At 41.5% G+C, this 13,422-nt stretch overlaps 2 protein-coding genes across 5 annotated transcripts in view; one reads left to right on the top strand and one right to left on the bottom strand.

Annotated features, from left to right (window-relative positions):
- Window positions 1-6,402, top strand: part of TRIM55 (tripartite motif containing 55) — a 43,867-nt gene extending 37,465 nt beyond the window's left edge. For 3 of the 4 annotated variants that reach the window (XM_012663136.1, XM_012663133.1, XM_012663134.1), the window contains one exon: window positions 5,374-6,402. In XM_012663136.1, coding sequence (XP_012518590.1) covers window positions 5,374-5,496 — 123 coding nt within the window. In that variant the 3' untranslated portion in view covers window positions 5,497-6,402. The remainder of the gene's footprint in view (window positions 1-5,373) is intronic. The other variant, XM_012663135.1, reaches the window with a different exon arrangement.
- A 918-nt stretch (window positions 6,403-7,320) lies between these two features.
- CRH (corticotropin releasing hormone) lies at window positions 7,321-9,497 on the bottom strand. The gene is made up of 2 exons (XM_012663131.1): window positions 9,066-9,497; window positions 7,321-8,429 (listed from the first exon to the last, which is right to left on the bottom strand). Exon 2 carries the CDS (start codon window positions 8,413-8,415, stop codon window positions 7,825-7,827), a length of 591 nt encoding a protein of 196 aa, XP_012518585.1. The 5' UTR covers window positions 8,416-8,429; window positions 9,066-9,497; the 3' UTR covers window positions 7,321-7,824.
- Window positions 9,498-13,422: the final 3,925 nt, after the last annotated feature.

Raw genomic sequence — 13,422 nt, 5'->3', positions numbered from 1 at the left:
CTGGCACGCCACAGAGGCTCGGGGCAGCTTGGGGGCAGCCTGAGAATAAGCTCATTCTTCTACTTTGGGCCAGCTAAAATATAGTGCCCGTCCTAACTGCGGCCACCCAGACTTGTGTCAGAGGAATGTCATTTCATTCAGTCATTTCGTTGCCTCATGTGGGGCAAGACAGATTTAGGTAAAGGGCGCTACTGGTATTAACCCCATGCCAGTCTGTCCCCGGTTATACCCCCTGTGTGAAGTGCCCAGGACTCATCTGCCCTCAAATGATTTTTGAAGGCAGCTTCATGCTTGTGTTGTCAAGAATCTTGCCATGAGACACACTTTGGCTGTTTTTATTATTATTATTATTCATCACCTTTAGCATAAAAATCAAGCCTCCATTGTGCATTTTACTTTCTTTTGACACTTTCATATTAAAAAATAACCTGCTGTTAAGAGCAACAAACTTGTGTGCCTTTAGAGGACAAGGAGGTAACATGAATGAAAAAGCAGGCCAGGCCGGGGAGCAGAAAGATGTTGACAGAAGCATAAATACAAGACACGGTTTGCTTTTCTCTGAACTCTGCTCTGAGCATAGCAGCTGTACCAGCGCAGCTGAAACCAGCCTTGCGGCGCAGGAGCGGCAGGGAGCATCCCCGGCCACCTCACAGCGCTGCTCAGCTCTCTGTGCAAGTTCTGGGTTGCTAAATGCTTTGTCCAGAGAACCTGCAAATCTAGATTTTAATGTGATATCCCCTGAGTTTTTCAAAAAAATTAATTGTAAAAAACACAGAGCATAAAATTTACTATCTTAATCATTTCTAAGTGTACAGTTCAGTAGCCTTAAGTCTATTCACGTAGTTGTGCAACCAATCTACAGAGCTTTTTCATCTTGCGAAACTGGAACTCTATACCCGTTAAACAAAAATTCCCTATTTGCCTCTCCCTCCAGGCCCTGGTAACCATCATCCTACTTTCTGTTTCTATGCATTTGACTACTCTGGGTACCTCATATATGTGGAATCATACAGTATTTGCCCTTTTGTGTCTGGCTTATTTCACTTAGCATAAGGCTGTCAAGTTTCATTCATGTTGTGTAGCACATGTCAGAATTTCCTCCCTTTCTAAGGCTGAAAAGTATTCCATTGTGTGCACATACCATATTTTGTTTATCTATTTTTCCATGGATGGGCACTTGGGTTGCTGCTCCCTCTTGGCTACTGTGAATACTGTTGCTGTGAACACAGATGTGCAAATACCTGCCCGAGTTCCTGCTTTTAATTCTTTTGAGTATATACTTAGAACTGGAATTGAAGGATCGGATGGTAACTTTGTTTAATTTTTTGAGAAACCTCTATACTATTTTCTATAGCATCTGCCATTTTACATTCCCACCAACAGTGTACAAGGGTTCCAATTTTATCACATCCTCGCTCCTAGATTTTTAATGTTTTCATGTTTTTTCAAAATACCATGCAGATGCACAATTCAGGTCTAGCAAACACTGTCTGTAACCTGGAACTGTCCTGTGCACAGTGACAGGTGGCCACAAGCCTCTGGCAGAATGCATGCTCCTTAATCCCCACCAACAAGAAATGGTTCTCGATGACATAACTTGTCAAGGATGATGTCTGCACATCATGCAGCTCGGGGTGGAAGTGCCTCACCTCACCTGTCTTCTGTGTAGTGGAGCAATACCCTAGCACTGTAATCTGACATTAACTTTTTCCTCTTGAAGGACATTTGATAGTAACAGAAAAAAAATCAAAGGAAAGTAAAAGATTTTGTGTTCTTGAGCGAGTCTGGTTCATGAATACCCAGAACTCCTGGTCAGGCTCATGTAAGAAAAATAGTTTTTCCTCTGAGCAAAAACACATCACTCCCTTCTGCTGGTCTTCTGCGGCTCTCAACCGAATTGTATCCGACAATTGAGATGGCGGGAAAATGCCACCTCTCTATTCAATTTCCTGGTTTCCTTTTACGACTAGAAGTCGTATTTGTCCTATCATCTGTAGCCTCATAGTGATAGAGCACAGTGTTGAATGATGGTATGTTTGTTTGTTTGTTTTATCACCTGAGGAAAATGTGTAAAATTTAGAAATACAGTCATGTGCTGCATAACCACATTCTGGTCAATGATGAACTGCAAGTACAACGATGGTCCCATAAGATTATCATGGAGCTGCCCAATACAGGTGTACTATTTTGTATCTTTTATAATATATTTTTACAGTACCTTTTCTATGTTTAGATACAGAAATACTTACTATTGTGTTACAGTTGCCTCCACTTTTGGGTACAGTGACACCCGCACCGGTTTGTAGCCTGGGAGCAATAGGCTGTGCCATATAGCCTAGGTGTGCAGTAGCCTGTACCATCTAGGTCTGTGTAAGTGCGCCGCACAATGATGAAGTCACATAATGATGCATTTCTTAGAATGTATATCCATTGTTAACACATGACTATAACATGGCGCTAGCAATCCTTTTTATACATTATCAGACTAAACCGGAATGCAGGACAAGCTCAAAGGCAGGTAGAAGAGATCAGTGCTTGTAACTCTCTGTCCTTTGTTCTGCTTCATGGGACATGAGTATTCCCAAGAAATAGCACTTCCCGTGATGAAGGAGAGCCAGCATTTAGAAAACTATTAATATTCGAAGGGACACATATATACAGTTTCATTTGGGGAATGCTATAGGAAAAAATGTCTGCTTTTGATGTGATGGGCTGTGCTAACAGAAAAGAGGTTTCTAGATCTTTAACTCCTTCCTTTATGAGGTAGCCATATATGAAGTTGGGCCTCTCGGAGATCCACTGAGCAGTATCATGGCTGGCCATGATCGCAACACACTCAAGGGCTTAAATCATTTAAATGATGTCCAATTCTGTAAAGATGAGATTGCAAATGCGATTATGTTGCCTTACTGGGGATCAGTGCTGTGGTATATAGGTCACCATAAACAGTCCCCAGGTGATTCCACATGGCAGAGGAGCCTCTTCACTGCTGTAAGGGAGAATGGGGAGAAGGAGGGAGGGAGGGAGAGGGGGGAAAGGAGGGAAGGAAGGAAAGAAGGAAGGAAGAAAGGACCTAATTAAGTGAGGAATGTGTAAAGTGCTTTATGTGTAGTACTTTATTTATTCAGTCCTTATAACAACCTTGTGAAGTAGGCTTTCATCTCTATTTTACAAAAGAGAAAACTAAGGCTCAGAGAGGTTAAGTAACTTGTCCAAGTCGTACAGCTAGTAAGTTGTTGGTCTGGGATTCGAAACTAGGCTATGCCTTTTTGCACAGAACTTCCCTGCTGAGATGGTGGTTGGCGGGTCCTTAGTTTATATAAACAAGACGAAGGAGGTGATGCCATCTAAAGATATTTAAGATAATCTCTACTCTTGCCCCTACACTGGTACTGGCTTTTCTTCTCTGGAAGATAGCATCAGTCCATATCATTTGGAGGAAAACCTAATAATTGCCTGGAAGCACGGGGTGTAAGAGAAGCAAACCCAAGATACTTAATGTCAAATTTTGAAGGCTATAGGATATTCACACTAAAACATTTTAAATGGAAGATTTTAATCTCTACTACAGAAAAGCATAAACATTTATACATATTCCAAAAGCAGTCCCAATACCTTGCTAGCCACCAGCAGTTTCCCAAAGATGATATCCTTCTGCAGAAAATATCTTACCCCACTTGTTTCACCCTTTAGATATTTGAGACAGCTGTCGTGGAATTTTCCTCTAGATTAAGAATTGCCTTAAAAAAAAAAAAAGTATAAAATGGACCCTGACTGTCTGTTCCTGCAGGCAGAATTCAGTCTTCACTCATACGGAATGGTTAGAAAAATATCCGTGATATGCCCACGTCACTTTTTGTGTGTGTTTGTGGGGTTTTTTTAGGATTATTGAGGATAAGGTGGGTATTGTGGGGAAAAGAAGAGTTTGACCTGGACAAATAGGCACAGGATTCTGTCAGGATGATGTTTAATTTCACTTCAGTTTCAAGGACATCAAAGTGTCTAACCCATCACCAACAGAATCTAGTAACATCCTTTTTCAAAAAGCCCAATTTCACTTGATGCCTCAACTGTTCCTTTACAGAGTACTGCATACTTCAGTTTATTCCACTGTGGCTGGTGTGTTTCCTGGCCCTTCTTAACTTTCTGGCAGAGAGCAATGTGGCAGTGTGAGGTATGATCCCAAAGCCATAAGGACTTGGGATCATTTCATTTCTCTTGACCCATCCTCCCCAAACATATGTTTAGGGTAACGTCCAATAAGGTACAAGCCAAGCATTCATTTTCTCTCAAAGCTATTTTGAGTGGCAATAAAACAACATACTTAGCAAAGTTCTGCTTTTCCTGTGCCAGATATTGTCCATTCATATAGCGGCTTCATAAAATCGCCCGGGGCTGCTGAGCCGAATGCATGTGGCTCCCTCATTGCTTTCAAATCAGTGGCATTCTAATCTGGTGGGATCGTTTTACCAGTAACGTGCTCAGAATGTGTTTGCTCGTTTATCCATCGTTCTCCTGGGAAGAACTGTGTTTGTCATGGTGCCTTTAAATGGGAAGAGTTCGAGTTTATAGAATTGAACTGTCTTTCAGCAAGACTTCTTTTTATGAGTGTCCGTCATTTCATGAAGTTGTTAGTTTTAAAACCCAAAACAACGTGAATAAATATTACTTATTATTCAGATTAGATTAATCATTAATTCAGAATCACAACCTGTGTCTGTCAGGTATTTATAAAAGATAGTTATCTCTTTAGAAATAATTGATATTAGATTTGACTTAATATAGACGTTGTTATTAGATTTTATTACCTAGAGAAAAAAATTCCTTTGTGATTTGCCCAAAACTAAGCCTGCAGTTTTGCAAAAATTATACTAAGTACATATATATATGTATATATGTATGTACGTACTTAGTATAATGCATATATATGTTAGAAACTTCTTACTTTAGCAGTGGAGGGATTATTTTAATAGGCCCTGAAATATCGTGTGGTAAAGAAGTGTCAGTTAAATTAGGAATTTGTTTTTATTCTGCAAGCTTTTCTAAGCCCAAATTCCCATCAGTTTCAATGAGACTTTCACGTACAAGTGGACTTTAAGAAAAAGTAGACTGGACTCTTTTTCCCAAGGACGTTCCTCCACTGCATGCGTTACTGCTGTCCCTTCGTGTATCATGGGTGTGAATTACTTTCATGGCTCTTGGCCATAGCCGAGGTAACCTGAGCTTGCTTCCCAGCCCTAATAATAATTATGTCCCATATAATAATAATAACTATTATTATTATTATCTTTTCTTCTTAGTAAAAATGCGATTGGGCCCATCTAAAAAGGACTAGCTGCTTCTTTCTCTGATTCACATTCTCTTCTGTTGCAGACTGGCTATGAAGCCCCTCTCCGCCAGGGACAGGCTGCAGCTTCAGGGAGTGGGAACGGATCTGATTCTGAGCCAGCTCGCCACGTCTTTTCCTTTTCCTGGTTGAACTCCCTAAATGAATGATGTTCATTCCAACTGCTGCTCCTGTGTCTGCCTGGCTGAGATGCACACGGGCGGCAGGGAACCTAAGTGAAGTTAATACGATGCAGATAATGAAAGGGACCGCTGAACAGGATTTCTGCCAAACGAAACAAAACAAAACCCACAACTTTAATTCCAGATGACTTCCCTAACACACTGAGGAAGAAGAATACTTTGGGAAAATAGTTGCAGAAAACACTGGAAAAAAGAAACTTGAGCTTATGCAAATCTTTTATTGTGTGGGAAACATTATTAAGGATGTGTAGGTGTGGTACGTGTGTGTGTCATCAAAAGTGGCAAGTGTTGAAAAAAGTGGGCACTACACTTTCGTCCTAACAGGCACTGGCTTTTTGTTATTATATCATAGTCGCTCTTATTTACTTTCCTCTTTGACAATGCAGGTGGTCAGTGAAATTCAGTGTCGATTCAGAAGTGACTGATTTATCAATATATGGACGAAAGGGAAATCATTGACCAAAGCTATGAAATGTTTCATGAAGTTTTCTTCTTTTTCATAATAAATCTCATGGGATGGGATATTCAGAAATGTTCTTTGAATTTGGTGACACTTTACATAGTCCAGAGGCTGAAGGCCTGGGACATCTCTTGTAACACTTTTCTAGTCTTAGTTTTAGGTACTATTAGGCACTTTAATCACAAAAGGCCTTTCAACAGGAACTGTCTACTTTCTCATATATCCACTGTGGCACCAATCTGGTAAATTATAGAAAAACTGCATGTATTTAGATATATGTACCCACACATCACACATTAAAAAATATATATATATTTAAATCATGCTTAATTTGTCTCACCATAATGCCTCCTTCAGAACATAAGTGTAACTTTACTCTTTGTGAATTCTTAAATAAATGCTGTTTTTAAAAACTTAGTCTTATGATTTATTCAGTGTTTCCTATTATCTTGTTAATTTATTAGTTATTTATATTTCAAGGGTCCCAGGGGAAGAAGCAAAATTAATTTTGAAGTATTAAACAATCAGTTGAATTATAGTTTATATTCAACAATCAGTTGAATTTATAGTTTAAAACTATAAACTGCAGGCAAATACATTGTAAAACTAATTAGATATGCTGTTCAAGTTTTAGAAGTGAGTAAAGATTGTTTGTGTTGCTCAAAGTGATTAGGGTTGGCATAGACATAAATGTGGAGGGTATTTGTGTAGTTATTAAAATCAAAATGTTCTTTATAAGAAAATTTTTCCCAAGTGCCATTTTATAACAACTAAATTTAGTTGTCTTAAGTGGAGATGCTATCAAGTCTCTCCTATTAGAAGTAGTCATTGGAAAATAGCTTAGAAAAAAAGTTTTTCTCATGGTACCAAAGTAGTAGTTTGATAAAAAAAATAAATAAATCTTTCTCATAGAAAAAAAATGCAGCATTTTGACCATACAGTTTGGAGGAATGCCTGCTTTGACACTTCTCTTTTCCTTTCGTCTTTCCCCACTCTCCCCAATTATTTCACATCTTATAATCAGTCACGGTTGAATGTTATTTCCATTATAAATTGATCCTTCCTTTATAGAATTACCAAGTTTTAGACCTGGAAGCAACTTCCCAAATTATTTAACTGAACCTCAGAGTAGTCATCTGAGGTATGGAGATGAGCCTAAGGCGATTGCACGGTCTGTGTGAGCCACTGACACGTGTTTGTATTTTCAGTAGAAAATAAAATGCGGGAAGTTTTGTTTCGTTTTTTCCTTGTGCTGAAGACAATTTGGAAGAAGCTAAGAGCTGACAGTATTTCCAGTGTATGAACATTGAAGAGGAAAAATAAAGTCACAATTACCTTTGCAGCTTTTATTAAAAATATAAATATCCAACATTCTCTTACACAACCAAACTGATCAAGGATTAGAATGATGTTTTATTACTGAAACGTTTACAAGAAAAAGTTGATTCAAAGAGCTTACAGATTTTGTCTTACCCACCCAAGAGAATGGCATTCTCTTTGGCTCAAACAACAACAAAAACAATTAGGTGACTTCTGTCTGCTTCTTCAAAACGTGTCCTCCCGGATCTGCCTTCTCTTTAAAACACCACTAAAAGACACCTGGAAGTGGAAACTAGAAGTAGACGATACGAATAACATTGTGTTGTTACTGCACGGGAATACACTTTGTGCATGCTAATTAAGGGGTATAGGCTCTCTCCCTGTACATCCTCTATGTTTCAAGCTATATAAAAATAAACAAATGGTATCAGAGCAGCGCTATAGTACAGAATACTGTAATTTTTTTTTAATTTTTTTGTGCTAAATGCAGAATCTTTTTGGCCAGACGCACCGATTCACTTTCCAATGATCTCCATCAGTTTCCTGTTGCTGTGAGCTTGCTGCGCTAACTGCTCGGCCCTGGCCATTTCCAAGACTTCCCGCAGGAGGTGGAAGGTGAGATCCAGGGAGATGGGCGGCTCCTCAGACCGCCTCTCCCTCTCCGGTGCCTCCTGGTGGCGGCCGAGGGCGTTCTCGGCGCCGCGCTCCGCGGGAGCCGCGGGGCTGTCGGGCGAGCGCCGAGGCGGCAGCAGCTGCTGCAGCAACACGCGGAAAAAGTTGGCGGCCGCCTGGTCCGGCGAGGGGCGGCCGCCGCTGCCGCCGGCGAGGAGCGAGGAGGCGGGCGGGACGGGCGCGGCGGGGCTCTTGTGCAGGTTCCCCAGGCGGAGGAAGTACTCCTCTCCCATGCGGAGCAGGACGGGCCGAGGCTGCGGCTGCTGGGGCTGCTCGGGCTGCGGCGGCGGCTGCAAGAAATCCAGGCGCTGGGGCGACTGCGGAGCCTGCCGGGCGCCCGGGGCTGGCGCCCTGCTGAGGAGGGCCCTGCATGGCGGGCAGGGCAGCAGAGCCACCAGCAGGACGCCCGCGGACACGAGCAGCGGAAGCCGCATGTTAGGGGCGCTCGCTGCGGCACAGAGGTGGGCGCGGGGCGGAATGAGAAGGGAGGAGAGAAAGAAAGAGTTGGTCAGAGTTTAGCTCAACTGGGAGGTGCCCTCGGGGTCTTCCTACGGGACACCCCCAGACGTGCCGGGCTCTGGCCTAGGGGGTCCGGGTGGGCGCTGTCCGCGGTGCTGAAGCGCCTGGGGAGCGGGAAAGGGGACGTCTGCCGCCCTCGGCACCAAAGCTGATGCCCTCGCACGGCAGGAGTGACCCTTCTTTGGAGACCCCAAAAGGACGGTCCCTGAGTCCTCTACTGAACGGTCCCGAAAACTAATACCCCAAGCCTAGGGAAGAGCCACAAATGTAAGATCTCACTCGTGCTGACCACCCCCAAACTGAGACCTGCCTCCTCCTCCTCCTCTGTCTCCATCCCTACCCTTGCTTCCTTCTGGGCGGGGAGTGGGGGGCGGCCAGTATAGACATGGGGGGGTCCTTTATACAGCCAGCGAGGAGCAACTTGCTGTTCGGGTAACTACGAGCAGCCGTCTAAGTTTGCTTTTGCCACATCCAGCTACTATTGGAATCTTAAGGCACCGTCCACGCACACACACGCCGCCCAGGGGCACGGCGCGGCGGCGCGTTCCGTCCAGGCGCTCCCTACCTTCCCAGGCGCTCCGCAGGTGAGCCGGGCGCTGCCGCCTCTCTGCAGAGGGACGTCTCCGGGGCTTCTTCTGGAGGTTTTCTTCCCTTCTCCTTTCTGTCTCCCTCTCTTTTTCTTTCTGTCTCCTCTTTCCCTCCGGTCTCTCAAGAGACTTGGGCTCCGAGTTTTTCCACACCAGAGCCTGGAGTGGGATTTTATAGCGTCGACCCTCTTCAGAAAGCACGCAGCATCTGCCTAATAAGCTGACGCTCTCTTGACAGCTCGATTGCGTGCTGCCTCTGCTCCTGCATAAATCATAGGGCCCTGCCAAGGAGCGAGGGGCAGAATTTTGCTATCTCAACACTGAATCTCACATCCAATTATATCAACAGATATTTATCGCCTTTTTGGTGACGTCAAAGAGCCCTAAAATGGAAGGGCTTCTTATGACTTGTCCATTGACAAAAATTCTTGAATGAAATTTCCCAAGTGTGAAAACATACTGACCTCTTACTATGAAAGGCCAAAATAGAGGTTGGAAAAGAGACAGCAGATGGGAGGAGGAAGGGAAGTGGGAGGGCAGGGAGGTCTACCAGTGCAGTCCTGCCAGGAAAGCAGCAGCCGGTGACAGGGAACGGATCTGGATCCTCCTTGTCCCTCTCCCTCCTAACCTCTCTGGCCAGCTGTCTCTGACAGACAACCCCTTGGTGTCTGAAAATACCCCCTTGCTAAGGAAAAGGAGTGCTACCGTCTTTCTGCCTGGAGAAGAATGAGGAGCCAGGAGGTGGGAGTGCAGGGACATCCAGTTTTTAAACTTCTATATGTTTTTTCTTCCTAAGAGCAGATAAAGGAATTATGAGTCCACAGCAGCAAGACCAATAAGTCTCTTAAAAAGCAGCTCAAGTTTTTCAAATTATGACAAGAGTTACCACCATGATGAAGGGACACAAACCAGGGTTAGTCAGGGGCACAGCAAAGATTTCGGGTACTCTCAGAATCTCACTGTTCCTCCTTTGTCTCTCCTCTCAGAATCTGAAATTGTGGATTTTTCTATTCCTAAATTGAAGACAGAGAGGAACAGTGAGAGGTGCATGAGTTAAACAATCTTTATTTAGCTTACTCAATGCAAACCCAATGAGACAGGCATTCATTCTAACTTCCTATTCTATGTTTATGTTGCGATAGGTTTGCACTGCTTGATAACAAGGCTAAATTCATTCAGTCACAAATTTTCATTGATGAATGTTGAGTCTGTGAAAAGGTAATCTCATTCATTTCACCTCCAAATGCTATCAACATCCATGATAGCATTCCTATCAGGGGCACTCAGCATGTTATTTTTTATCATTTCTATTTCCAAATTCAAATGTGCTCCATATGAGCCTGATAAATAAATAAATGCTCCCCAGCACTACCACAGAATGGAATGCTAAGCCTACAAAACCACACCCAAATTTTGAATTAAATTGACAGGTGGGAGGCAGTTACCTTTAATTCTGCAATTCAAAATGCAATTCCAAACTCTGGTGTCTGTGATTCAATTCAGCTTCCAGATAACCATCAGAGTTGTTTATCAGAAATTTCCTGTTCCTCATTTCTGGTTACCTCTGCTGCTTCCTTTGTAGCTGATGTGACAAATGATGCAATACATATTTCAACTCCTATTTTGGGTCTACACCAATCCACAACTGCTCTTAGAAACAAAAGGAAGGCAGGGAGAGAAATGCCGACAGTTTCCAGAAAAGCCAGCCCATAGTTGGATCGCTGCACTGTATATTATGTACTTTTGACATAGAGAACAGAAAAAGAAATGTGCCTACCGGGAAAGATATGAGTTGTTAATAGAAGATCATGATTATGAAAAATGGTTGAGCTTCTAGAGGAAAGCTGTGTTTTACATCGGTAGAAAGGCATACAGAACTTTAGTTTTTGTTATTGTAGGCTTTTTTTTACGTTGAAACAGATCTCAATATTTTTGCTTACTTTACTTTATGACTCCTTCTCTGTCTCTGTTAGCAGATTTCAGCTTGGATGTCAATCTGGAGGTGAAAAGCTGACTTGGACGTAGAAGTTGCAGTAAATGGACACAGAAGAGGACCTAGGAAAGGGATATGACCATGAGTTTAGCTGGGGAGGTGTGGGGGTTTCTTCCAGAGAATTCATGCAAGTTGTGAGCTCTGACTAACCTCGTCAGATCTCTCTCCCATTGGGCCATCTGGAAGACGTTATTCGAGTATAGCCCCACATCACTGTTGAGTCCTTGCTGTGAGGTTCTCCTGGAGTGGGTCATTGATGGGGCCAAAGTGGCTCCAACTGGGGTTAAGGAACAAAAGTCCTGAACCCCAGAGGAGGAAGAGCTGTGCAGGGCAGCCCCAACTCACCACAATTTATCAAAACTTAGATCTCATTAAATCACCCAACATTCATGTTAGACATGACTTGATGAAACGCTTGGTTTAAATAAGAACCAGAGAGGTTAAGTGACTTACCTAAAGTCACTCAGTTAGTCGTAAAGTCAGAATTAGAACCCAGTTCTTTTGATTACCAGCCCATATTACTTGTATAATGTAGCAATACCTTTTGAACTTCCTTTTCCAAGAGAGGCACATGAACAAATTGAGGTGAGAAGATGAATTTAGATATTGCAACATATTCACACACCAGTCCTGGGGTACCTTTTCTTAGACTTTCCTTATATTGGTTAAATCTCCTAAGGCATGAGAACACAGAGATTCTCTCTGCATGCTGATGTCCCTGGCACCTGATTTTAAATCTCTGTGTGCACACTGCAATTTACCTTTCAGCCAAATCTTGTCATTATTACATAAGGGTTTTAAATGTATTACCAATTTAAAATGAATTAATTTGATTGTTTTACCTTAGGTGACCCTTGAAAAAAGTAATCTTTGATAAAGTGTAGAGGGTAAGAGGGGGTCTCAAAGTTATGATATAGACCTGTGATTGGAGAAATAACAAAATGCAAAGGACTTATATGTGCAGTAAACTAAATATCCAAGTCCATAAAAATCACCACTGACAGTCTGATCTTACATGTAGGAGTAACTTCTTGAAGGGAGTCATTAGAGAACCAATTTAGATGCTTTTAGAACTTAGAAACACAATCCAAGAAACATGGGCATAAGAACAGGGATTATTTCATGTTTGAAATCATATTTTTAATAACAACATAACATAGGGTGTAGGTCAATTTAAATAGACATGTCACAACAGCCTAATGAATAATGAAATATCAGAAATAATAAAGAACTACTTGGCATATTTCTGTCACCTGCATCTGCTTGAACCTTCACTTGTTTCTATTAGCAAAGCTCATGGCAAACAAAAACAGTCTCCACATTTGCTGACTGAAACATTTATTGAAATCAATCTACCATCTCAAATGACAGCCTTCAAAAATGCCAGGGTGGACATGTGGTATGGTAATTGTTTGTAACTGTTCTTTAGATAGATCAGCAGCTGCCTTCTGCTTCTACAGGAGGGCTAGGGAACAACTCCTAAACAGCGAAATATCTAACTGCTAACTGTAACAACTCTTATCCTTCTCTTCCGATTATCAAAGCCATACACTCTCATAGAAAACTTAGAAAAATTAGAAAAGTATAAAGAAAAATACAAAATTACTCAGATTACCAGAATCTAAAGATAGTCACAGTTATTATTTTGTTGTTTCCCTTGAGTATTTTTCCTGAGCTCATACATTTTACGTAATTGAAATAACACTGTGTTCCTAGCAGTCAATGTCTGCTTTTCTTAAAAAAAAAAAAAACTCTTATTTTAAAACTTAAAAGTAATTAAGAGAGTAAAGTTTAAATGTTCTCACCACAAAAAAATAGTATTGAGGTAATGAATATGTTAATTAGCTTCATTTAGCCACTGCACAAAGTACACATATATCAAAACATGTTATACACCATAAACATATACAATTTTTATTTGTCAATTTACATTAATTAATCTATTCATTACAAAGTAATTTGTTGAAGGAAACTTTCCCAGATTCGTAGATTAGGTTTAGGATCTGTGCTTTATATTTTCCTAACATCATGAATGTCCTTCATCATAAAGCTCATATTTTGTTATGATTACTAGTACAATATATATCTTCCTTGTTGGATTACTAGCTGTGTGGCAAGGCCTTGATTGTCCTTCTAAGTTGCCATATCCATTTCTTTGGCCCACAACATGGTAGATGCCCAGTAAGCTCTTAAATGAATGAAATACAGAAAATCTGTTGAATGAATGAAGTATAGAAAAATTCCCCATAAGCTTATCATCCAGAAATAACTAAATAACATTTTGTAACTAAAACTTCATAATCTACTTTGTTCCACTAAATATTATATCTCAAAAATTTTTT

Source organism: Propithecus coquereli, unplaced genomic scaffold (genome assembly GCF_000956105.1).
Source record: "Propithecus coquereli isolate 6110/MARCELLA unplaced genomic scaffold, Pcoq_1.0 Scaffold8, whole genome shotgun sequence".
In the NCBI taxonomy this organism is placed as follows: domain Eukaryota; kingdom Metazoa; phylum Chordata; class Mammalia; order Primates; family Indriidae; genus Propithecus; species Propithecus coquereli.
This window is presented reverse-complemented; position numbering and strand designations above follow the sequence as displayed.